This window comes from Triturus cristatus, chromosome 7 (genome assembly GCF_964204655.1).
Source record: "Triturus cristatus chromosome 7, aTriCri1.1, whole genome shotgun sequence".
In the NCBI taxonomy this organism is placed as follows: Eukaryota; Metazoa; Chordata; class Amphibia; order Caudata; family Salamandridae; genus Triturus; species Triturus cristatus.
The window spans coordinates 855,877,973-855,905,112 of NC_140590.1; the positions used below are offsets into that span (position 1 = coordinate 855,877,973).

Consider the following 27,140-nt stretch of genomic DNA (forward strand, 5'->3'; position numbering starts at 1 on the left):
CCAATCTGTTAACCCCAGACTCCTTCTAGGGTGGCATTTCATTACTTCAGACGAGTGGGTCCTCCAAATAGTCTATCGGTGATACAAGCTACCATTTCTTTCTCCTCGCTGCACCTTCCACCACAGTCCAGGCAACTGACAGAGGACCACCTGTCCCTCTTGCTGCAGGAAGCGTTGGACCTTCTGTCGAAAGGAGCATAGAGAGGGTGGCAGCTTCGGAGATGGGAACTGGGTGTTACTCCTGCTACTTACTGCTGCTGAAGAAAGATGGAGGCCTGTGTCCTATTTTAGATATTGGCCCTCTCAGCATCTTCATGTGGAAGAACAAATTCAGGATGCTCACACTAGTCCATGTCGGTTTGGCCTAGAGACTTGATGATGGTGTTGGACCTGGAGAATGCGTCTTTTCATATCCTCGTCCTACAGTCCACAGGCAGTATTTGCAGTTTACAGTGGACCAGGAGCATTTTCTGTTTAATGTACCCCATTGTGGACTCACCGGTGCCCCTCAGGTGTTTACATAAGTGACAGTGTTTGTCCCACCAAATCTACAGAGGTCGAGGGTACTAGTTTCAACCTACCTTGATGACTGGCTGCTGAGGGCAACCTTGCCCAAGGCAGTTGTCAAACACTTCCAGATGATGGCAAACCTCTTAACATTATTGGGGTGCCAAAATGACACCTTACTCCTTTCCTGATGTTCCTTTTCATCAGAGCTATTCGGTATATGGTACGGTTTTGTGCTTTTTTTCATGAGCAGAATGTCCAGGATATTCAGACTGTAATCTCGATCTTTATGCCGCTATCTTGGATCTCAGTGCAGATGCCTCAGAGGCTTTTGGGGTTGCTTTCCTCCTGCATTCTGCTGGCCAAACATACCAGATGGCAGTTGTGGAGGCTCTGCAGTGGGGCCTCATGTCCCAGTGGGCACATCATCAGGGAAATCTGACAGATTGTATCATGATTTCAAAGGAGACTGCAAAAGATCTGCAGTGTTGGTGACTGGACTGTGATTGGGTCAGTAGCAAGCTTCTCTGATTACCTATCCCAGAGCTGAAGGTAGTAACTACTGGGTTGAGACCATCTGGGAGAGGTTAAAATGAGAGGACTCTACTCCACATCAATTTAGGCATTCCTGCCCATCATCAAAGGAAGACTGGTGCAGGTGTTCACGGGCAACACCACTGCCATCTGTTACTGCAACAAAAACGGCAGGCTGGTTATTGGGCTCTGTGGCAGGAGTCTCTAAACCTCTGGAACTGACTGGACAGCCAGGAATTTCTCTGGTGCTAAACCACTTGGCAGGATCTTTTAAAGCTAGACTGGACAAACTCAGCCTTCGACACTTAACGGATCACGAATGTCAGTTGCACCCGGAGTTGGCGCAGTTTGTATTCCAGCAATGGGGAGAACCCTGGCTCGATTTTCTCACTAACGCAGAGAATGCATAATGTCCGCACTTTGACGCTTTATACTTTCCAACCAGCTCTCTTGGAAGTGTCTTCTGTCTCGAGTGGAGGGCTTTTCCTCCACTACCTCTTCTGGGCCCTCTTCTGGAGAGTGTGGTACCTGGAATTCCTGGGCATGAGCATCTATCTTCTGATCAAGCTGCTACTTTATGAGGATCTTCTTTGACAGGGGCAGCAAATTGTGCAGGCCTGCACCTTTTTCATCTTCATGCTTGGAGATTGAGCAGCGATTGTTGATCTTCTCCTCCTGCCACCTGAGGTTGTTGATGTCATTGGGACAAATTTGTGGATTGGTGCGACACTTAATATATTGACCCTTTGCCATACCGAGGAATGTAAAGATTATACAGATAGCACTCCAAATGTGTTGCCTCTTAATACACTGACTGTACAAGGCAGAGTGGACGATCTGTTCGCTGGAACTTCATTTGAGCCACGAAAGGCAAAGCAGTGACCTACCACACTATTTCATGTTAGGTTGTTCATTCTATAAAGATCTGTTGCGCCTTGACCAAAAAGGACTCTCTTGGTGGCATTTGTACAATGGCAGCTTCTTCTGCTCTTAAAAGGGGCATCACAGTCACCAATATTTGCCATGTGGCCACTTGTTGGCTTTTGAATGTTTGCAAAACATTACCGGCTTACAACTCAAATGCTCATTGACTGATGGGTTTGTTGCAAGATTTTCTTGAGGAGACATGTGTGTCTCATTCATAATGTGAAAATCTGCAATAAGAAGTGTCCATCAGAAGAAAAGGTTATTAGCCTTTGGTAATCCTTCTGGTGAGTTCTATATCTTCCAGCAGGTTTCTCAACACCCTGATTCCTACCCATATGAGCTAGTGGTGTGTTTGCTAAGATCCCAAGGTACGCAGTGATGTATCTAGCTTTATTTTATCTGTGTTCAAGCGCTGTCAGTTCCTATCTGCACGGCTTACGTGGGAGCCGAAAACGTGAAAGGAATTGATGATAGTGCTTCTGATGATGCTGATAGATACCACAATTTCTTCACATCTGGTCATGATAAAGCTGAGAATCATTGTTATCCACCCGTAGGTGTACTAAAGCTGCAGGTTATGGATTCCCCTAAAATATCTATTCTAGTAGTTTCAACAACCTTCCAATATTCCTTTATTGCAGGGCATGCAAAGAAAATATGTACGTCATTTGATTTTGAAAGATTACATCTGTTACATCTAGGGACGGGCTGTAACACAAATGTTGATATTCTTTGAGGGGTCCAATGCAACCTATTTGTTACAAAGAAGTGATGTCTTTTAAAGTTTGCGGGTGTAACTATAGAGTATAATAATTTTAATAAGTCTGTCCAAAGCAGATGTAAATTCTCATTCTGAAACGTCCCCCGCCAGATCGCATATGGAAACTCCATTTTCATTTCCTCTGCTTCCATACCATTTTGAAACCTCTTTACTTTTTGCATTTACATCTTGGAGGGTGACCTCAAAGTCCCATTCCCCACCTGTCTCCTGTCGAATTGTTGTGAACCATGACATGAGCTGTACATATTTAAACCTAGACAGTCTATTACCAGTTTTCACACTCAGCACATCCCAAGGCAACAACTCAACTGCTGATATTAGGTCTCCCCCCCCCCCCCCCCCACACACACTTGGACAATCCTGCTTGCATCAAGGGAAGAGTCAATCCATCCTTCAGACATTCTGGTGTCCCTGTAGAGTCTCAAATCGGTGCAAATTCCGAGTAATATCCCATATTTAACATCTTCCTCACTGTACTCCAAAGAATCAATGCTGCTTTAAAAACCTTCAACCTTACTTTTTTGAAGTATTTTGGGGCACCGAATTTATACATAAAGGCAGCTGTCCTAAACTCCTTCATCATTTCACCTAATAAAACTCCCCATGTAGAAGAATCTGGCTCCCCAATAAGCATTCGAAGATATTTAAATTAAAATGCCATACAATAAAGATTAAGGTCAGGCAGGGCCAAACCACCCTTCTGAAGACGACGCCTTTGCTTTTTCCAGGCAAACCTTATTCCTGCAGGAGGCCCAAACGAAACTAGTTATTTTCCCCTGCATTTTGCTGATTATTTCCTTAGGGAATTTAAGTGGTATACAATTAAATAGATAGGTTAGCTTCGGCAGAATAGACATTTTTACTAAATTAACCCTCCCATGGAAGGTTTTTCAACCTGGACAATGACCGATGTACCTCCTTAGCCACCCTCTTTAGGTTTCGCAAGGGGATCGCATCAATTTGATTAACTATGACGATCCCTAAATATTTTATCTCCTACATGTTACTTTAAACAATAAATAAAGGGGTTTGATATTCTATCTATTGCTTGTAGCCAGACGTGAGATTTGTAAACATTGGACAGACCCTGGCCCCCGCATCCTACAGGGTGGTTACAAATGGCTAAGTGAACCAGCAGGATGGATATCGAACGCAGTACACGAAGGTCGAGGGAAAACTGGCAGGACCCCCCCCCCCAGATGCGATAGAGCTTGGGAGGCTCGGGCACGTAAATGCAACGGACCATGAGTCGAATAAGGGCGCCAAAAAACGGTCCAAGACTTGTAGAATGCCATGGTGATATGAGGAAAAAAAAAGATAGAATCCTTGCTTTCGGCACAATAAATACCTGTTGCTAACTGTTTGATAGAAGCTTGCTAATTTAAGTTTGTCAAAAGTGTAGTTCATAGACAAAGTGCCCTAGTAGCCCCCGTGCTGTTTGTCCATCACCTGTTTACTCAGTATGTTTTTTCTTTTGGTCTGTGTAGCATTCAACTGTCTGATGTAAAATGTTCATAATAATTCTTGTTTAATGGGAAGTATTGAGCCAAAGGCTAACATTTGTATAGCGCACCTGTTTATGCTCTTGCCTTTCATCTCTTTATAGTTGGTTTCACTTTCTAGTGTGGCTGTCATTCCCACCTCGTTGCTAATGTTTGTCCTTTGGACTGTTGAATTTCCTAGTTACTATAGCAAGTAATGTCCCGGTACCATTCATCAGTACTTTGGTCAGTTTTGTTTACGCTATGGTTTTGATAAGACACTTCGAACTTTGAAATTGATTCATATTTTAGGCTAATGATTGTTGATGGTGAAGTTAATTGTTACGTGAAATTATGATTTCATGTACAGTTGCATAGAATTTAGTTTTGAATGTTATTTTTCTTAAACTAATCATTTGTTTTGTTTTGGTTGTAGGTGACCAATCTGTCAAAGAAGCTTGAAGACACTAAAAAGGAAGTGGCCAACCTTTCTCTTTTAACTGTTGCTTCTTCAAAGTCTGGTACTGCTCCTCCTCCTGCTCCATCTCTCCCTGGGGTTGTTCCTCCTCCACCAGCTCCTCCACTTCCTGGCAGTAGTGGTGCAGGAGCTCCGCCTCCACCACCACCACCTCCTCCTCCACCACCACTACCATCATCACTCTCAGGAAGCATCCCACCACCACCACCGCCACCACCACTTCCTGGTGCTTCCGGAATACCACCTCCACCGCCTCTTCCTGGTGGTGCAGGCATCCCACCTCCCCCACCTCTACCAGGTTTTCCTGGAATTCCCCCTCCACCCCCTTTACCTGGGGGTCCTGGCATTCCACCTCCCCCACCCTTTCCTGGAGGCCCTGGAATACCCCCTCCACCACCATTTCCAGGTGCACCACCCCCACCACCAGGAATGGGTGGACCACCATGTGCTCCTGGATTCCCAGGTTGGGGAGTCCCTGCAGTACCTACTCTGCCATTTGGATTGGCTCCAAAGAAGGAATACAAGCCAGAAGTGCAGTTGAAAAGGCCAAATTGGTCGAAGGTAATTTTTGCTATACCCTAGTGGATTTTTACAAAGGCCTCCTGATTGTCTGTATTGAGTATATGGATGCCTATTGATTGCCTATTTAATATATGCAGCAACTTGCACTCATTAACCCACTTGTCCTCAGTTGTCATAGTAAATCACTACTTCTCGTACTGTGATTCATCTACCCTTGCATTCTCTTTATGGTAAGTTCAGTGACGTTGGTCAATACATCAAGCAGATGTGCCAACACCTTATGAGAAAGAGGCCTGAGTGTAAAAAGACCTTACACGAGGCCAGTCCATGACTACCCTCTATGTCATAAACACAATGTGAGGGGAGACTCAGTTATTTGTGACCGTGTCTGTTTTGCCTGTATCCGAGACAAGTGAGCGTAATGCACCCAGGTAAATCGGGACCATCAATACCGGCTATGTCTCCATTACATTAGCTTCTGATACCAGTCCCTGACATCTTTAGTGAATCTTTTATAGACTTGAATGGCATCCACCATCAACCGAAGCACAGTCTACAAAAGAAGCATTCCTTCATGAGCCTCCTGTTTCTGCAAATTCCCGGGAAAGGTTCTTGTTAAAAGAAACAAAAGCTGGCGAAGCCACTTTAGTTTTCTTTTTCAAATGATGTTGCAGTTGTATATGTTGTGAATGCTGTGTAACTTGAAGGATATTAGCAAAAGAGTTAGAAAGCACTGTACACAGAGACGAGGGTGTTCCTTTTTTTATTTTTCACCAGGACAAAAATCTACAGTGTTCAGACCATACATCCTTTTACATGCTTTCAATAATTTCCTGCTCTCGGGGTAGAAGGTTTCTGTATACTTTATATTGAAGTTTTCAAGCAACTCCTTATAATACATCTGCCTTTCAACCTCATTTTACCCTTTTCTGCTGCAGTCGACGAGATGAGTGGCCCTTAAGCTTTGTCCTTGGAGGCAGCCTTCACATGCTTTAAACCATGTCCTGTACGAGAGAATCCTTAAGCACACTGGTGGATGTACTTGATGTTTTCCTACTAAAATACCATTCTGTCAGATATGGGTGTTTATTTGGAGCAGGCAATAAACAGAGATATATTTCAGAGTCAGCAATGGTAAGCTACTATGCTTAAATTAATTACTCCATAGGCAAAGAGTTTTCTTTGCCTATTATAATGGCCAGGTTTGATGAATATCCTTGAAGTCTTACAAAATAAATACTGTCTCCCTAACTATGATGGAACATATTGGGATACTGATCAAGGAATGGGTAGGGAGAAAGCTATTTTCCGGTTCCCAAAAATGTTTAAGCCATTCAAGTTATCATTCAGACGTTTAGGATTAACTTCACACTTAGAGAAAACTGGACAGCTAAACACCAAACTTGGCATGTAGACTGAGGCCGCTGCCTTTTGTGTGTTCTTTTTTATTTTGGCAAATATTTGTGGTGTTTTTTTTTTGTTTTTGTTTTTTAAAGCAGTTAAATTGCATTGTGTTTGTACATGCATCAATGTTAGATTCTGAGCTGAACATGTGATAGGATTGTAATAGCTGAAACCTTTTTACCGCAGCCTTTTTTTGTGGAAAGATAAAGAGGTTAATCCAAATTTAACAGTTTATAATAACTGTCCTTATTTCTAATAGATCAGGACAATATAATCCTAAACATAAAAACCCATAACTTTCAACCACTCTTAACCCTTTTCTTCTTCATCAAATCGAAGATTTAGGTTTCAGGTTGGCATTTATTAACAATAGTAATCCATATTTGTTTTGGTGTATCTACATTTCCTTTTTCAAGATTACATTAATTAATCAAGGCACATTTAAAATTCGATTTTTCCCTCCATATGAAACTAATGGTTATCAAAATATCTTAAGTACAAGTGCTTTCGAACAATTGTTTCCAACCTTATGGGGAACCAGGAGTCTGCCACAAACCAATGTGCATACAATTAGGCTCTGCTTTGCAAAGGCTAGAAATTGCTGAACTTGTTGGCTTTCGGTATACTGAGTCATGGGTTGTGGTCTGCAGGTGTCACTGCAGTATCCTTTTGTCATGTGGGGATGTAGGGTGGGCTTAAACCGCCTCCACGGTGTGGCCACGATGTGCTCCAGAGAGCATTCTAACAACTGCAGATTCCCTGCAAAATCCCTTGTTGGGATGCAAGGGGCACAGATGAGTAGGCTATAATTTCATTCTTAGGATGACAAAACAAATGCCATGCACCTTCTGTACTCCCCGCTGGGCATGGTCTGTGGGAATGGAGACTGCACACAAAATAGGCATTGTCTGGAGTAACTACAGTGAGGTGAGGTCATGATTGTAACCTAAAAAGCACAGCAAGTCATCAGTTATAGTTGGGCACCATAGCTCCTCATTATTTCAATATGGGATTTTCTGATATTGGTATTGGAATACCTTTGAAAAAGTGAAGAATCCCATATCACATTTATAAACTATCATATTCATCTTAAAAATACCACATCTTGGGAAGGCTCCATTTTCTCTTTCGTATTCATCCAATGTTACCCAATCAATCATAAGAAGCTGCATTTGACAAAAACGTTGCTTTAGAGAAACATTTAAGTCCTTTGCTGCAGAGGTTTTTCTACCTCTTAGTGCTGAGCTGATGTTTGGGGCATTGCACTCTTAAGGCTTCATAATTTTTTGTCCACAAGGTATTCAGGCCAAATGTGCATCCTTTATTCGTACATCTCGGAAATGCAATAAGTAGAACTAGCTTTTAGGATTTCCCTGGAAGGAACTGAGAAAATAGACAGAATATAACAAAAGTTTGGGTTGTTTTACACAAATGCGAACACAGGCAGAAGATGGACAGAGCGCTGAAACTGTTCAGATGCTCACCCCCAGTCACAGATTTGGATTGACTCCATCATCGTTCTTTAGCTCACTTCGCCACCCCAGTTCCAACCCAGCCATATGCAAATCAGTTTTAACCCTGTTCCTCATGGGAACATTCCAGCCCGAAATGCCAAGTCATGTCTTCCCTGGACCGGAAACAAGCATCCTGGAACCGGTTTCGGGGTAATACCCCTCATCAGCCAGGATAGCTTGAATCCATTGGCAAAGTGAGCAAGGGACCTACGTCTGAGCATACCCTGCCAACTTGCGGCGAACAAAGCAAACACAAGGAGAGGATGGAAGGAGTGCTGAAACTTTTCAGACACTCACCCCCAGTCACAGATCTGGTTTGAATCCATCATTGTTCTTTAGCTCACTTCGCCACCCCAGTTCAGATCCAGCCATATGCAAATCAGTCTTGACCCTGTCCCTTGGACATGACACTAAGGGGAGATGCATGGCATAGACATGAAGATACCACAGTCACGGACTAACTTTACCAGTGGTGTATAGTGTGGAGTCCAGTAGTCTCCCGCCTTACCCACTGCACTGGGAACAAGCAAACTTAACAGGGGGCACGAGTAGTTAACCCAGTCTGGCAGGGGAGGAGTGCGTGTGGACTGTCATCAGCTTGTGAGATGTCAAGAAATACTACAGTATTTCACGCACAATATGGACTCTGTGGAGTCGCCGTCTACATTGTCGGAGGCATTTAATGTGGTAGTAAGGGGCGCCTGCATCGCCAAACAATCCGAAGTTCTCAGGGCCATACAGAGTTCTTTGGCTGGGCTTGAGAGGGATATTCAAACTGTGGAGGAACAGTATTTCCACTCCAATGATCCTGATGTGCTGGCCAACATTAAACTGTGAGTTTCAGGAGGAAGATATTCGCGAGACTCGGTTTTTACATTGGCACACTGAGGCTAGACGATATGGGGAGGGTGACCATCCAAGTAAAATACTTACCACCTTGTTGCGAGCTCCTAGAAATTCTGCCTGTCACTGAATTGATCGACGCGGAGTCTAACCCTGTTCGCTCCCCGATGACATTGTTTGTTATGTCATCTTTCTATGGTCGCATATATTCCGCTGCTCCAACACCAAGCATGGCCAAACTGTCTGAATATTTTTATACTCTGCAGCTGTTGGGGCTTGATCAGGCACACCGAGCCTATCTGGATGAGCCCATCACTACTAAAGAGATTGTGCAGGTTATATACAAAGCCTACCTGGGGACAAGGCACCAGGTTTAGACAGGATTACTACTACATTGTATAAAGAATATGTCATCCTACTAGCCCCAAACCTCCTTGCTATGTTTAAAGACACTCTGACCAAGGGGGTTTTCCCGGGAAACCTGCCAACCTCTGCGACTCATATCATCCACTATTATTAATCAACCTTGATAATAAAAAATTATGCTAAGGTCCTGGCAAATAGACTGCAACCACTCCTACCCATCATAGTACGCCTTGATCAGCCAGGTTTAATTTCAGGTCGTTCAACATCATACAATCTATGTACACTATTTGCAGTAATGCATCACCTTGACCACCAAGTCTCTGTGGTAGTTGCCCTGCTAGACTCCACTAAAGAATTTCCTCTTTCCTCCGTTGGATTGAACGTACCTTTTTCTCTCTTGGCCTGGCTCGGCTTTAGCCTACCTTTTATTAAACAAGTATGCTTACTCCACATTCCTTTGCCCTGGTACTGCCGAACAGGCTTATTTCTGACTCACACCTGGGGTATGCGCCAAAGATTCCCACTTTCGAAGCTCCTGTTTGCCATGGCAACAGAACCACTTGCGGCGAGACTAAGTCAGCACCACGCTAACAGGGGCATTGGCTCTGACACTAGAAGGCTGGTAATCTCAATGTATGCAGACGACATTAGATTTTATGCCCACGATTCAGAGGAGAATTTAGCACCTTTAAGGTGTGAAGTGAAACGCATTGACGGTTTCTTCGGGATACATATAAATCTGAAAGAGACACGTTAGTGATAGATTCCTTACCTTAGAATATTCTCCAGGCGTCAGTCTGGATCCGGAAAGTTTTCTGCTTAGCAGTACTCCTGCACACCAGTAGGTGGCGCCGTGCGGCTCCGTGCCCGTCACTGGCGTCGTGCGCGCCGATATGACGTCACGGAGGCAACTTGGGCGCCACCCATGCGCGCTGACGGCAGTCCTTTTTTTTTTTTCCACGCCGAGAGCGCAGATCCGGATTGAGCACGTACCTTGGTTAATTTTTTACGACCTTTTTGAGACTTTTTGTCTCCTTCTCTTGTCTCCTGGTGCACTTAGGGAAGCCCGGCTTTAAGTCTTGTGGGTCGTGCCACCGTAATATCTCGATGGCGGACCCCCATGATGTCTGCCTCTACTGCCTGGAGAACGACCATGACTCCCGGGATTGTCGGGACTGCCGTGCCATGGCCCCGAAGGCATTACGGGAGCGGCGCCGGAAGTTGCTGGGGGTCCAACACTCCTCTCACTGCCGCTCAGGATCTAGGGGCCGCTCGCGGGACCGGAGCCATTGCTCCTCGGACTCTAGGTCTTCACCTTCAGATTCTGGTAAGCGACATCATAAGAAAAAGTCGAAGAAGCGTGTTCGCTCTCCGACGTCCCCCCGTCGCTCCCCGGAGGCGAACGAGGGGGACAGGGGCTCTGCCCCTGCGGCTCCTCTGGAGCCTGGGAGTCCCGCGGCCTACCCGCTATACCCGTCGGCGACTCCCGAACAGAGACCAGAGTTTCTTGTTGCCTTGGACCGCCTGTTTAGGCCTCGGGCTCCTGCCGGTGCACCTGTGGTACCCGCGGCCCCGTGTCCAGATCCTTTTGACAACGCCGCTGGCCCCTGCTCTGCCCTTGGCTCCGGTCCCAGCGCCGCCACTGGCTCCTCCACAGGCGCCGCACTGGGTGCCGTTTATCCCGCCCCTGCCCTGGTTCTCCGACAATTTTGTTCCGGCCTGGGATCCTCATTGGGTTCTGGTTCTGGGTCGGCCCCGGCTGGCGCCGCTCGCACCGCGGCTGGCTCCTTCTACCCTGGAGCCGGATGAGGACTGGGACGGCTCCGAGGACCCCCTTGCGCAGCAGTGTGACTCCGAGCAGGATTGGGTGGGTGACTTTCAAGATGTGGGTGAACTTGATGTATCTTCTGACCCGGGTTTTGCCTCGCCTCTGCCTACTATGGAGGAGGGCGCTTCCTACACTATGGTGCTGCGTCGAGCCGCGAAGCCTCTCCATCTCGACCTCCCTACGGGTGGCCCTTAAGACCAACCTCCTTACGGAGGTGCTCCAGACGGCGTCTACGTCGTCGGAGCCGCTGCTCCCTTTCAATGAGGCCCTTAACGAAGTCCTCTTGGGTACTTGGTTGCGGCCGGCCTCTGGGGCGCCGGTGGATAAGAACGTCGCTAGGCGTCCTCGCCCGGTGCCTGGTGATCCCGCCTTCTTGACCACTCACCCCATGCATGAGAGCCTGGTCATTCAGGCCTCGACATCGCAGAGTGCCTTTCCCTCGGCTCCGCCGGATAAGGACTATAAGCGGTTGGACCACTATGGCAAGAGGTTGTTCTCCTCTGCCAGTTTGGGGTTGAGGTTGGTTAATACCGCCTGCTTATTGGGCTGTTACTCCCAAGCAGTGTGGGATTCGGTGGCGGAGGTTCTGCTTCAGTGCTCTGAGGAGGTCCAGGCTGTCCTTTCCCAAGCGATTGCGGAGGGTAAGGATGCGGATAAGTTTGCCATCAGGTGTGGTTTGGACACCGCTGATTCATTGGGCAGGGCGATTTCCACGACGGTGGCGTTGCGGTGCCACGCCTGGTTGCGATCCACTGGGTTCTCACCCGATGACCAGAGCTCGCTCACGGACATGCCCTTCGATGGCTCCCGCCTCTTTGGTAATACGGTTGACAATGCCCTGGAGCGCGTTAAAGACTCTCGTGCCACGGCCAAGTCTTTGGGTCTTTCCTCGAAAAACCCTGCCACGACGGAGTTCCGTTCCTTTCGTGGCCAGGACAGGGGTACCCAGGCGCGCTCTTCCAGCAGGCCTGTGCAGAAACAGCCTCAGCGAGGCTGCGGACGTGGGTTCCGCAGGGGCGGGTCTGGTAACCTGCGTGGGGGTCAGTCCACTGCCACCCCCGCTGCTTCCGCCTCTAAACCTTCCTAATCTGGGCTTCAGGGGGCACCCCACGCCAGTGGGTGGCAGAAGTTCAAGATGCTTACTCTGGCTCAGGTCCTGACTGCCCTGGACCCTGGAGACTGGATGGTAGCATTGGACTTGCAGGACGCTTATTTTCACATCCCTGTCCTGCGGTTCATGGTGGGCCAGGAGCATTTTCAGTTTGCAGTGCTCCCCTTCGGCCTTACCAGCGCCCCTCGGGTGTTCACGAAAGTGATGGCGGTGGTCGCAGCTCATCTGCGCAGGTCCGGGGTGTCAGTCTTCCCCTACCTCGACGACTGGCTGTTGAAGGCTGGTTCGCCCCAGGCAGTTGTCTCCCACCTCCAGACTACGACCGACCTCCTGTATCTGCTGGGATTCTCCATCAATGTGCCGAAGTCGCACCTGAGTCCCTCTCAGAAGCTCCCTTTCATCGGAGTGGTTCTGGATTCGACGCTGTTTCGGGTTTATCCTCCCGAACAGCGAGTCCGGGATACTCAGGCTATGGTTCTGCTCTTTCAGCCTCTATCCCGGGTTTCAGTCAGGATGACCCTCCGGCTTCTGGGCCTGATGACCTCCTGCATCCTGCTGGTGCCGCATGCCAGATGGCATATGCAGGCTCTGCAGTGGGACCTGAAGTTCCAGTGGGCGCAGCATCAGGGCAACCTGCACGGGAGTTGCAGTGGTGGCTCACAAATCGCGATTGGGTCAATGGCAGATCCCTCTCCCTTCCCCAACCGGAGCATACAGTAGTGACGGATGCATCCCTCCTGGGTTTGGGAGGCCACATGGGAGAGGCAGGGAGATCAGAGGCCTCTGGTCTCCGGCGGAGTCCCGGCTCCATATCAACCTTGTGGAGCTGCGGGCGATCCGGCTTGCACTGAAGGCATTCCTTCCCTCTGTCCGGGGAAGTGTAGTGCAGGTGTTCACGGACAACACCACCGCCATGTGGTATTGCAACAAACAGGGCAGGGTGGGGTCCTGGACCCTATGTCAGGAGGCTCTGCGCCTCTGGACGTGGCTGGGACATCAAGGCACTACCTTGGTGGTTCAACACCTGGCAGGTTCTCTGAACGCCAGGGTGGACGAACTCAGCCGCCGGTGCATGGTGGATCACGAGTTGCATCTGAACTTGGATGTGGCGCAAGGTCTCTTTCTGCTATGGAAAGAGCCTTGCTTAGATCTATTCGCCACCGAAGAGAACACGCAATGTCATCAGTTCTGCGTGTTGGAATTTCCAAGGCGGCACTCGCTCAGAGATGCTTTTCGTCTCGAGTGGAGCTGCGGTCTGTTGTACGCCTTTCCGCCTAAAACACTTCTGCCCAGAGTGCTGAAGAAGATCAGGCGCGACCGGGCCCAAGTTATTCTTGTGGCTTCGGACTGGGCTCGAAGAGTATGGTATCCGAGCTACTCAGTATGAGCATCGATCCCCCGATCCGTCTGCCTCTTCGCGAGGATCTTCTGTCGCAGCAGCAGGGGACGGTCTTCCACCCGAAACTGTCCAGCCTCCACCGCCATGCTTGGAGATTGAGCGGCGACAGTTGACACCTTTCAATCTTCCTCCCGAAGTCTGTGATGTCATCCTGGCAGCCAGGTGTCCCTCCACTAAAACGGTGTACGCCTGTAGGTGGAACAGATTTGTGGCATGGTGCACAGCTAAGACTGTGGATCCCCTTTCTGCCCCTCTTTCTTAGGTTCTTCTGTTCCTTCTCTCTTTGGCCCAGCAGGGCTCTGCTCTGGGCACTGTTAAAGGTTATCTTTCGCCCATTTCTGCCTTTCTACGGCTTCCAGATCAGCCTTCTCTTTTTAAGTCTGCGGTTGTTAACCGTTTTCTTAAGGGCATTACGCATACGTTACCACCTGTGCCCTTCATAATGCCTCAGTGGGACTTAAATCTTGTATTGACTTTTCTGATGTGCGCTCCCTTTGAGCCCCTTCATAACTGTCTGTTATAATCTCAGAATACTTTGTATGTTCCAAACCCCCCCTCTTTTCTTGTTATATGGTATATCCCCAGGGAGCTCACCTTGGAATGTTCAGGTGAATTCCACTAGTGCTGTGAGAGCGGATGGTCAGAGAATAAAGGCTACAGTTCACTCACCTTTGTGGATGCATTATTATTATAACACTGGCGACGACTGCGTAGGGGGCAGCTGGCCATCACCCCTCTGTCTATTCTCTCGAAGGAAAGAAATATATTTGGAGTTGTTTCTTTCTTCAACTGTGGAAAGAAGGATAATTACTTACAAGCACCAGTCCTGCGGGGCGCCGAAAGCAGATCGGAGTGGTAGGGACGAGCAGCAGTTCAGTGCTGTGCGAATTTAAACCGTCTTATCGGTGCAGTGGACACCCTCAAGTGACATCCTTGAGGTAGTTGGACTCTTCTGTTCGCAAGTGAACCTTCGGGCACAGAATCTGACGCTGGAGAACCAGGGAGGCAGCTGCATCCCGTCGGGGATGTAGTGGAGGCATCTTAGGGTTCGCAGTGATAAATAGTTTTTGATTAGCACTTTGCACAAGTGTGTTCAGAGAATTAGAGAGGGCATGCGGAGTCTGTCATGTGACGACCGCCAGCCGTTTCCAAGTGCCACTGAGTAGCTGATCCACGGCTCGGTGGGTCCAGGTCGAAAGGTGTAGGAGTTTCCTGTTGTTCGGGAGCGCTCCGAGCAACGCGTCGCTGGAGGCACCAACGGACGTCCTGTGAGGAGAAATCTGTCGGCGGAGACGGCGTGCCAGCCTCTCAACACCGGGGGGTCTGAAGAGATTCCAGTCAGCGGTCGGGCACCCCAGCTGCATCTGTGGCACCCGGCGCTCGGATCTACGCGTCGTCTGGAGGCATCAGCGGACATCCCGTGAGGTAATTTCCTCCTGAGGAGACAGCCACTAAGCACCGCGCTGTCATAGGAAGTTCAGTCAGCGGTCCGGCGCACCAGCCGCTTCAGGGCTGTTCGGATCAGTTTCATTGTCTTCGTGTGCAGGGGGACGGAGCGCCAACTCGTAAAATTGCTCTGGTGAAAATAGGAGTTCCAGCCTGTGTTGTCTGGCGTTTCACTACATGAGAGCCATCCGTGTCATTTTCAACGGAATTTTCATCGTGTGCAGGGGGTTCAGTGGAACATCAGGTACTTTTCTCCTTCGTTTTGGTGAGTCGTCTATGCGATTCCAGTGACTAAGAGGGCAAAGGAACTAGTTCTGTTGGGGAGGTGGTACGGGGGTATCCCAGCTATCCAGGCGTTGTGTGACACCTCAAATTCTCTAGTTTTTCAGGCTCCTTCATTACTTCTACTTTAGCTTTGTTTCAGAGGTACATCTCTGTTTTAGTGGTGTTGTGCAATTAGTTCACCATGGGCACGCCTGGGATGAGCCAACCCCCGTCCTTTTTAAATGACTGTGGTGACCCTGAGATTCACTGGAAAGATTGGGCAAAACTTTTTGAGTCATATTTAATCGCCATGGGTGGTGAAAGGTTTTCAGCTGTAAGGAAACAGCACATTCTTTTGCATAATTTAGGCGTTCATGGGCGAAAAATATATGAGACTCTTCCTGAACCAGAAGTGGAAGAGGAAGAAGAGATTGACGTATTTGAAGTGACCTTGATGAAACTTGAGGCACATTTTGGGGATAAGATAAATGTGGTATTGGAGAGACACACATTTTTCAGCAGAGTACAAGGGAGGTGTGAATCTATCAGTAACTACATTGCTGCGTTAAGGGGTCTTACCCAACTGTGTGAATTCGGGGTCTTAAATGACTCACTTATACGTGACCAATTAGTTAGGTGCACAAACAACAGCAGGGTTCAAGAAAAGCTGTTGGCGAAAAACCCCACTTTGAAAGAGGCAGTAGCTATTGCCCAATCTATTGAACATACAGCGAAATGTGTTAAAGAGATGAAAGCTAGAGACGAAGTTGTAGCGGCAGTACAGGTGAAGGAGCAGGGTAATGAGGTGCTCAAGTTGGCAAACAAATGGGGCACGAAGGAGGCCCAGATCCCTAAAACTAACAGAGATTTGCATAGTTTAAAATGTTATAGATGCGGAAGCAGTAACCATCTTGCTAATAACTCTATGTGTACAGCCAGAAATGTCTTATGCAAAAAATGTAATAGGAGAGGTCATTTAGCAAGGGTATGCAGGGAAGGGGCAAGCAACACTGTGAATGTGGTAAATAGTGGAGAAGATGATCAAGCCAGGTATGTCTTCCAAGTGAAAAGCACGGCTGTGGGGGTTAAACAAAATTACCTTAAGTGTATTGTGTTGTTCAATAACAAACCGCTTGAGGTGTTTGCAGACTCCTGTTCCCCCTTCACGTTAGTGAATGTGCATGATTTTGAGGGGTCGTTGGGCGGATCCAGAGAAGTTTTAGAGACTCCAGATATCACACCTGAAGGTTACACGAGAGATCCCATTCCCCTTGTGGGGATGTTGAACAGTTACATTGATTTTAATGGGAGGATCACAAAAGGTAATGTGTACATTGTGGAGCATGGTGCTAATCTGCTTGGGTGGCAACACCAAAGGGAGTTGGGGATTATTTTAGATCCAAACAAGGAGAACCAAGTTATCATGGTTGACAGAGCCAGCGAAGAGACAAGTCTACAGAAAATGTTCCCCAGACTTTTTAGTGAGAGTTTAGGCAAGTTATGTGAATTCCAGCACAAAATCAAAATCAGACAAGGGGCGAGACCAGTGGTTCACAGAACACGGTCAGTACCTTTCCATCTAAGGGAAACACTCAAGGTAGAGCTTGATAAGCTGTGTGACATAGGTGTCATACAACCCATCGAGGCCACGGAATGGCTTTCGCCTTTAGTTTTGGCATCAAAGGGAAATGGTAAAGGTATTCGCTTATGTGTGGATCTTCGCTCCTTAAACGAAAACATTTGGGTGGAGAGATTTCCTCTCCCCAACATAAATGAAATGCTAAGTACCATGGGCAAGGCATGTTATTTTTCTGTGATCGATTTGTCCAGGGCGTATCATCAAGTTGAGCTGCATCCGGAATCGAGACCATTGACAGCGTTCACGTCGCCTTTTGGGGCGTTTATGTTTGTGAGAATGCCATTTGGGCTTGCCTCAGCAGCCTCTGTATTCCAGAAAATAATGCAGCAAGTGTTGATAGGTGTTAAGAACACTCTCTGCTTCCAAGATGACATATTGATGTATGGGGAAACGGAGGAGGAACACGATGCTACCCTCCATGCAGTGTGTCGCCGACTATCTGATGCAGGGCTGACAGTACAGATAGACAAGTGCAGAATTAAGGTCACATCAGTAGACTATTTGGGGCACACCATCACCAAAGAAGGGTTTCGACCCAAACACAGTTTGATTCAGGCTGTCAGCGATGCCCCGCACCCAACAAGTAAGGAGGAGCTCAAATCCTTTTTGGGTCTTGTGGAGTACATGTCTAAGTTTGTCAGGAATTTTGCAGATTTGTGTGCAGGTTTGCGAGAGCTTCTTAAGAAAAGTTCGGCTTTTGTGTGGGAGAGGGTTCACAGTGAGAGTTTTGAACTAATAAAAAAAACACATAGTGGAGGCACCAGCATTGGGAACCTTTGATCCCAAAAGGAGAACCATCTTAACCACAGATGCCTCTAGCAAGGGTTTAGGGGCCATGTTATCCCAGAAGGGAGATGGGGAAGAAAGAGTAATTGCATTTGCTTCCCGCACCTTGAGTGAGCCTGAACGCAACTATTCAGTCATTGAAAGGGAGGCTTTGGCGTGTTTTTGGGCAGTCCACCATTTTAAATTCTTTTTGTGGGGTAGCAAGTTCACCATACACACGGACCATAAGCCTCTGACTTTCATATTTTCATCAAAACAAACACAGAACTTGTCCCCTAGAATAGGCAAATGGGTGCTAGGTTTGGAGAACTTTTGTTTCAGGGTTGAATACCTTCCCGGTCCAGAGAATGTGATTGCAGATTGCTTGTCGAGATTACCGATCAGAGGTAGTATAAGTGAAGAAGTTCTTGATGTACCCATTTGTGCGGTGCATTTACCCTCACTGTCTGATGCGGAATGGGACAAATGCATGAAGGAAGATAAGACTATGGATATGTTGAGAGAACTCATGATCAAGGGGTGGCCGGAGAAGATTTCTGAAGTCCCTGACAAAGTTAAAGATTTCTGGGAAGTAAGATTTGAACTCTCAGTTATAGCTGGACGCTTACAAAGAGGGGAGAAAATTGTTCCTCCCGAAGGGTTGAGGAAGAGAATCATAAATTTGGCCCATGAAGGGCATTTAGGCAGAAGCCTCACTAAGAACAAAGTACGGAGCTGTTTTTGGTTCCCCAGAATGGATGCAGAAGTGGAGTGTACAGTAAAAGAGTGTGTCAGCTGTGCAAGGAGTGATAAAAGCAAAAGCATTCATAGAGCTCCTTTGGCCCCTGTCGACGTGCCAAAGACTCCGTGGACCAAACTGGCCATGGACATTGTCGGTCCCATGGACATCCTGGGGCCACAGAAGAGATTCTTGTTTGTGTTGGTGGATTACACCTCCCATTGGGTGAATTTCAAATTCACAGCGTCCACCACAACTAACAATCTCATAGCATTTCTGAAAAACATATTTGTGTATGAAGGAATCCCAGCCACTTTGGTAACGGACAATGGAGTGCAGTTCGTCTCAGAGTCTATGAGAGAGTTTTTGGAGGAACACAATATAAAACATGAGAGGACTGCTCTCTATTGCCCAAAAGCAAATGGGTTGGTAGAAAGGGCAAACCGTATGATCAAAGAACACATACAACTTGCTATTGCCAATGGTTTGAATGTGGAGGAAGCTTTGAGAGCGGCTATGTGGGCATACCACACTACGCCCAACTTAGTCACAGGGTTATCCCCGTTTGTATATCTTAGAGGGAGAGAACCCAGCACCAAAATGCACCCAAGTTGGTTGGGTGGGGGAAAAAGTGTTGTACCTGACTTAGAGCGTGTGGAGGAGCGAGTAGAGTCTCATCAACAGAAATACAAGTCATGGTATGATGTAAAACATGGAGCAAAAGAAGTGGAGATAAAACCTCAAGCACAAGTGTGCGTTAAAAAACCTGGTAGGGTACAACCTGGAACGAGCAAATTTGGTGCACCTCAAAGGGTAGAGGTTACAGGTAAAAGTGTAGTTCGTTTGGACAACGGACAAACATGGAGCAAAGATAGAGTTGTAAATACTGCATGTATTTAAGAGTTTTGTAATCCCTGCAAAGGGAGATGTGTTATAATCTCAGAATACTTGGTATGTTCCAAACCCCCCCTCCTTTCTTGTTATATGGTATATCCCCAGGGAGCTCACCTTGGAATGTTCAGGTGAATTCCACTAGTGCTGTGAGAGCGGATGGTCAGAGAATAAAGGCTACAGTTCACTCACCTTTGTGGATGCATTTTTATTATAACACTGTCCCTTGCGTTTTCTTACTCTCAAGACTGCTTTCCTGGTAGCTATCACCTCTGAAAGGAGAGTGAGTGAGCTCCAGGCTCTTCCTTCCAAACCTCCTTTCCTTTTGTTCATCCGGAGAAGGTGGTTCTGAGCACACGTTCTTCTTTCTTGCCAAAGGTTGTCACGCCCTTTCACATCGGGCAGACCATCACTTTGCCCACCTTTTTTCCGCATCCTTCAAGGGAAGAGGAGCGGCTCCACCGTCTGGACCCAAAACATGCGCTCGCATTCTATCTGCAGCATACACAGCGGTTCTGGGTGGATGATCAGCTCTTTGCTGGCTACGTGGGTGCCAAAAGAGGTTGGGGGGTGCACAAACGGACCATCTCCCGGTGGGTCGTTCTGTGCATCAAAGCCTGTTACTCCTTGGCCAAGAAGGAGCCTCCTGTGTGACTGCGTGCCCATTCAACCAGGGCAACTGCAGCCACTACTGCCTTGGGACGCGGTGTCCCCTTGCAGGATATTTGTCAGGCAGCTACGTGGGCGCCTCTGCACACGTTTACCCAGCACTACTGCCTTGACAGTCGGGTCCAGAGAGACGGCTTCTTTGGCCGTTCTGTGCTCCGTGACTTTCTGAATTTTGTTCGCAGACCCACCACCGGGGTTGGTATTGCTGGGGTATCTATTCTAAGGTACGGAATCTATCACTAACGTGTCTCTTTCAGATGCACAAGTTACTACTTGTATAACGATAGATCTGTAAGAGACATTAGTTAGTTATAGATTCCTTACCGCCCCACCCATCATCCCCGTTCTGCGAACTGATTACTAGGGATAAGGTGATCCCCTTTTAGGGCCCTAGTTTTATGCACCAAAGGTCAGTTTCTCGCATGGCTCTGCGTTTCGGCGCGGACAGTTGTGTACAGAACTGACGTCAGCGCGCATGGGTGGCGCCTAAGTAGCCTCCGTGACATCATCTCGGCGCTTACGGAGCCAGTGACGGGTGCGAAGCCGCACGGCGCCACCTACTGGCGCGCAGGGGTACTGCTAAGCAGAAAACATTCCAGATCCAGACTGACGCCTGGGGAATATTCTAAGGTAAGGAATCTATCACTAACTAATGTCTCTTACAGACATATCGGTACACAAGTAGTAACTTGTGCATTTTATTCCCCCTCACTGAACATACATGACAATTTCTAACTGAATACCCGTTGAAATGGGCGGACGGTCCAGTTAAATATGTGGGAATATGGCTCAGTCATGATATGGGGGAATTGTGGAGTGCAAATAACGGTCGGGCTGTGACATGGTTTCAGGAGAGGACAGCTATCTGGTCCAGACTGTCCCTATCTCTAGCTCAATCAATTAATCAATCGGGATTTATAAAGCACGCTACACACCCGTGAGGGTCTCAAGGCGCTCACGGGTGGCCGAATAGCGATAACAATAATGATTGTCCTCCCTAAACTCCCTTATCTATTTGCCAATATCCCACTTCCTCTCACATCTCAATTCTTTAAACATCTATAATCCTGTACGGTCAATTTATTATGTAAACAACCAAGAATATCCTGGGAACTTCTCGCCATCCCACTGACACAAGACAGAATGGGCACTTCAGACTTGACACTATATGCTTATTGTTGCCCAAGCCCAATACCTACACAACTGGATATATCTAACATCTTATCCACAGCATGTAGCCATTGAAGCGGATCGTGCTGCTTCCTACGCCTTGAATAAGGTACTCTACCAACCTTATAAAAACCCCAGAAGGGAGGTAAACTTTAAAAAGTCTTTGATGGGCGTGGGAGGGTTTGAGGAAAAAAGCAAAACTCGCACATCTTTACGCCCCTTGTATCCCATTGGCAAATAATCCCCCAGCTGCCACGGCTTTCAGACAGGGGAGCCATTATCCATGCACAGAAATAAAAGATAAAACTATTCTCAGATCTGTATCCAGATGGACAGTTCCTATCATCGCTACAGGTGGCGGAGGTTTCACCCATCACATTTCTCGAGACCTTGTTATATTATCAGCTGCGAGCATCGTGCGGTGCACTACACGACACATTCCCTACCCCACCTCCTACCCTCCTGGCGCTGGAACCTAAACTTACAAATCCCTCTCCCCGCAAATTAATAAGGTGCTTCTATAATACTAAGCAGTGCTCCTGTAACTGTTCCTAAAGCTCTGGAGCAGCGGAAGGCAGACACCGACCCCGCCATCACAGACGCACAGAGGCACTTTTGCTGCGGACAGCTAGAGCTCCTGTCCCTGAACTATCAACTGCAGTTAATTTCAAATGTTTACATCACACTTACTGTACTCCCTAGAATTGTTCCAAATGAGATTGGCTCCCAAATCATGTTGCTTACTTTGGAGGTCCCAACAGGCTTCCTTTCTTCTTCTTGCTTGGCAGTGCCCAAAGGCTGCATTATTCTGGTGGGAGGTGTGTACACAAATGCAAATGATCACCGGTCACGGGATCTCTTACTCTCCGCCTGATGGGTCTTCTCGAGTTAATGATACTCCACCTGCATATCATCGCCTCACCGCCATGCTGCTCCTACTGGCAAAACGCAGAGTGGCCATGCACTGGGGCAGAGGACCCACCCCCACGATAAAGACATGGGTGCATGATGTCACCTACTGCAAGGAACAAGTATCTACTTTTTGGGAACTCGTGCACCTCTGATCCCGACCCAGACACATTTGGGAACTGTCTACAGCCTGGCTTCGCCAACAGGACTCTGACTCACCAGCATCAGTATCCACGCAATAGAGGCCATGCATATTGGAAACTTGATCATTAATGTATTAGTCCAAGGAATTAGAACTTGACCACTCGAACCTTCTAGATGCTCTGCAATTGAGGAGCCTTGAATTGTAATTGGTAGCCCCGCCATTGACTCCCATAATGATGTATCGGCAGTCATTCTATCATATTGCTGTACTCGCACTTGCCAAAGTAATGACTAATGTTTCTTCCCTTTATTGCTATTTCTTTTTTTCTCTTTTTTGCTTTTATGATAAACCTGAGGATGTTACGTTGCAATCACTGATAAATGTCAATAAAAAAACGATTTCAAAACAGCTTGTGAGATGTCAAACTCAGGAGCACTGGGTTAATCAAGCACCTGGTCTTACCTCAACAGCAAATAAATTCATTTGGATTCTGGTCAATTGCCGCTGATGCAGTAAGGGGCATTCGATGGACGACTCCTGTTCCTAGACCCCCTCTGAAGGTCATTGCACTGTTACAGAAAGGGGACTCCAGGGCTTTAAGTGAGATAAAAAACTGAGGAGTTAGTCTCTCAAAGGGGCGTGGCTTAAGAACACATAAACTAAAAATCTGTTCTTAGCATAGCGTGCGGCCCGACTGGTATTTTGCTGCTTCTGTCATTGCATCCAGCTATATAATACAACAAGTAACATTACACCTACAACAAGCCAAGACTATTGACTTTGTCAATGGTTGTTAGTTGCATAAGATAAATAAGCATCAACTATGGCTTTGTTGCATATAATATTGAAATGCTTCTTTTCTGACATGATGAGACTGGCAAAGAACTATAACAAGGCTCTTTGAAGTTATATCAAAGGCAGTGGAGAGTGCTATTGCTGCAGGGTTAGGATTTGTTTCCGCCCTGAGGGCGTGGGCAAAAATGGAGAGACCGATAGGGACCTGTCTCAGCACCTGCTTTTTAGAGCTGCAGTGCTGAGCACTGGCGGGACCCGGCCCACTTAAAGCCCTGAGGGACCTAGAGATCAATAAAAGATCACCGAGTTCAGGCTAATCTCTAAGCGTTACACTCTGAGTCCACTAAATAGTCCATTGCATTTAGTTAGAATGTGCTGCAGATGGCGCAGACCACTTAACTCACGAGTCTAAGGGAAAGCGGACATTCCCCACAGGCCTAGCTCGACAACAAGCTGTCCATTAAAGATCACGTAAACCATATCACAGGCATCTGTTATGGACTAGTGCAAAGTTTAGGTACGATCTTTCAGTGGATCCCAGTTGAATCAAGGAAACCACTGTGTTATAATTTGCCACTTGGTATGTTCCGTACTCCCCTCCCCTCCCCTCCGCACTGGTATGGCTTAGAATGTTGTAGTGAAGGCAGCTTTGGAATGTTGACAGGCTGCCCTCACCTTAGAGTCTCATTGCCAGCAAGCTGAGGGTGCTAGTACATTTGGAAGTTAATAAAGTCATTTAATCCTTACCTGAGTGACGAATTCACTTCATTTTGGCGACGAGGATAACTGCGGCTGTGGCAGGGACAGCATGGCACCCTTCCCTGCGAAGATTTCTGCTTGCTGGCGTAACAACGTGATCCTCCTGCTGAGGGACATTTGATCGACTGACATCTTAGTCACACGTCGGCTTTACCATCTCCGAAGGTGAGAGGATTAAGGCTGGAGGGGTTGGCGGCTGATTGGAGAATCAAAGTAATTTCCACCGTGACAATGGAAACGGCTTGATGCCAATTCTGACAGCTGATGAGGGCGGAGAGTTCACGGGAGCCCCCACGAATCTAGTGAAGCCCTATCGAGTCAGCGTAAGGTGCCCATCTGTCCTCTGGGGGTGAGGTGCCCTCGCGCCCCTTGCCACGGTGACTGTGTCTAATACCACCGAAGTCTTTAATCTGCCGCCAGAGTTCTGCGAGGAGGTCAGTTGTGATGAGGCGGTGTTTGTCAATCGCCTTCCCCAGTGTACTGACTGGGGAAATCTCACCCTCGGACCTGGCTTGTGGTACGGTTCGGGAATCCCTCCGGCTGCTTCCAAGGGAGTGAGCGTACAGCATCGAGGGGGGAGTCCAGGCCCGTGCCAGCGATCAACGGAGGAGCAGCGCATTCCATCGGAGCGTCGGCGAGAGCGCAGAGCAGAAGGGAAGCCGCCTGTGAAACGTCGTCGAGGGATTAAGCCGTGTGCGGCCTCCAGGACTGCACGGTCGGCGTGAAAGACTGTCGTTTCTCCCAGACTGGCTCGCCTCATGGTACCAATCAAAGTTTCCTCAGAGGCACGATCGTTCCCTCACGGCCTGACAGGAATAGCAACAGGAAGGAGCGTCATAGCCTCACTGAGGGAACTCTGGGAGCTCACCACAAGGAAAATAGAAATAGGACTGTACATTGTGGGTGAAATATAGTAGGAGGAGTTGTAAACCTTCCAACACAGGTGGCCCAAGAGCTTAAGTTAGTTGTATTTCGGTCAAGACATATTTAAGGAGTGTTGAGGGTGGAGAAAATTTGTTTTCATATGCTAAAGTACCCTGACTACCCCTCATCCAGCTAACTAGTGATTTGTGTCCAAACTCCTTAGAGGGTTAACCGAGGGTCGGCTTGGAAAGGGGAGTACGTGTGCTCAGAACACGCAATTTTGATGAAAGGTCCTTACACCTGTAGAGGGTAGCAGAGGTTCAGTTGGTCATTGCACAGTGGTAAGTTGTGTGCACCCTTCGCAGAATGGCTGGGGCAGGAATGAGTCAACCGCCACCATTCCTGAATGAGTTAGGGGAACCAGAGATCCCTTGGAAAAGATGGGAAGGTATTTTTAAATCTTACCTGATAGCCATCGGGGGTGGGAACTTCTCTAACATAAGGAAGCAGCACATACTGTTACATAATTTAGGAATACATGGTAGAAAAATTTATGAGGACATAACTGGAAGATTGGTGGATGATGAGGCTCAGGACGAAGATGAAGGGGGTGATGTTTATGAATACACATTACGAAAGTTAGAGGCACATTTTAAAGTTAAAATCAATGTGGTTCTGGAAAGGCACAACTTTTTCAAAAGAGTTCAAAGGAAAGAGGAGAAAGTGTCCTCTTATATTGCAGTGTTGAGAGGTATGGCGGCTACATGTGAGTTTGGGGCGCTTACTGATTCTCTTATGAGAGACCAATTAGTAAGATGCACCAACGAGGAGAAGGTACAGGAGGAATTGCTCACAAGGAATCCAGATCTAGAGGAAGCTATAAGTATAGCAAAAGGTCTGGAACACACAGCACTATGTATGAGAGAAATGAAAGTGTCAGAGGAAAGTAAAGAGAAAGCTACGTCTAAAGATGCGTTGAATGGGGAAGCAGTTTGTAAAGTGGAAAACAGGTACAAAGAGGGTGCGAGCAATAAGATGGAAGGTCTGAAATGTTTTAGGTGTGGGAACCACAATCACTTAGCCAACAATTGGCGATGCCCAGCAAGGAATGTCACATGTAGGAGGTGCAACAGAAAGGGTCATTTTGCCAAAGTGTGCAACGTTAGTAGTACAAAGGTGCATGTGGTTGAACACAAAGCAGAAGAAGAGGTGGGGGAGGAGAAAAATTATATTTGTCAGATAGAGGATGAGAGCAAGGAGGATAATACACAGTACCCTACATGTGAGATAAGTCTGGATGGAGAAAAGTTCAAAGTGTATGCTGACTCGTGTTCTCCGTTTACTCTAGTAGACAAGAATGTGTTCCATGAAAAATTTGCTAAGCACAACATCAAATTAGAGACAGCTGATATAGCTCCCTCAGGTTATAATAGAGTGCCCATCCCGTTGGAAGGGATGGTGAGAATGAGAATATCCTTCAAAGACAGGCACACTGACTGTGGGGAAGGTATATGTAACCAGGGAGGGCTCAAGTCTATTAGGGTGGAAACACCAGAAGGAATTGGGAATAAAGCTCGACCCCAACAACCAGGAGCAGGTACTTCTCATAGATCCCCCAGGCGTGGGGTCCAATCTGGTTAAAGATTTCCCAGAAGTGTTTAATGAAAAGCTGGGGGTACTCAAAAACTACATGCATAAAATAGAGCTCAAGGAAGGGGCAACACCTGTCGTGCACAAAACACGCTCCATTCCCTTATTGATGAGGGAACCTTTAAGAATGGAACTGGAGAAATTGGTTGAACAAGGGGTCATACAAGAGATAGAATGCTCAGCATGGTTGGCGCCCATTGTAATAACGAGTAAGGATGGAGGTAAAAGCATTAGGCTTTGTGTGGACTTGAGGGCGTTGAATGCCAACATTGTGGTGGACAGGCATCCCCTACCAAGAATACACGAAATGTTGAGTACATTGCAGGGAGCTAAGTTTTTTAGCGTGCTCGACCTCTCATCGGCCTACCACCAAATCACGCTGCATCCTGATTCCCAACCATTGACTGCTTTCACCACTCCATTCGGCAACTTTAAATTCTTGAGGATGCCGTTTGGGCTGGCGTCGGCGGCATCAGCGTTTCAAAGAGCAATGCAACATGTGTTGAAAGATTGTCCAAAGTCCATGTGCTTTCAGGACGATATATTGCTTTATGGGTCGAGCGACATTGAGCATAATGAGAATGCCAAAAGAGTACTCAAAAGGTTAAGGGAGGTAGGATTCACCACAAAAGAAAGCAAATGCAAAGTGGGAGTAACCTCTGTGGATTACTTAGGGCACACCATCTCGGAGGAGGGGATAAAGCCCAAAATAGATCTGGTGGAGGCAGTAAGGAGGGCAC

At 47.4% G+C, this 27,140-nt stretch overlaps 1 protein-coding gene across 1 annotated transcript in view; it reads left to right on the forward strand.

The window, feature by feature from the left end:
- The window catches only part of DIAPH1 (diaphanous related formin 1), an 867,093-nt gene that overhangs the window by 507,678 nt on the left and 332,275 nt on the right, over positions 1–27,140 (forward strand). The window contains exon 16 of the mRNA XM_085617784.1: positions 4,667–5,269. Within this exon, the coding sequence (XP_085473910.1) occupies positions 4,667–5,269 (603 nt within the window). The remainder of the gene's footprint in view (positions 1–4,666; positions 5,270–27,140) is intronic.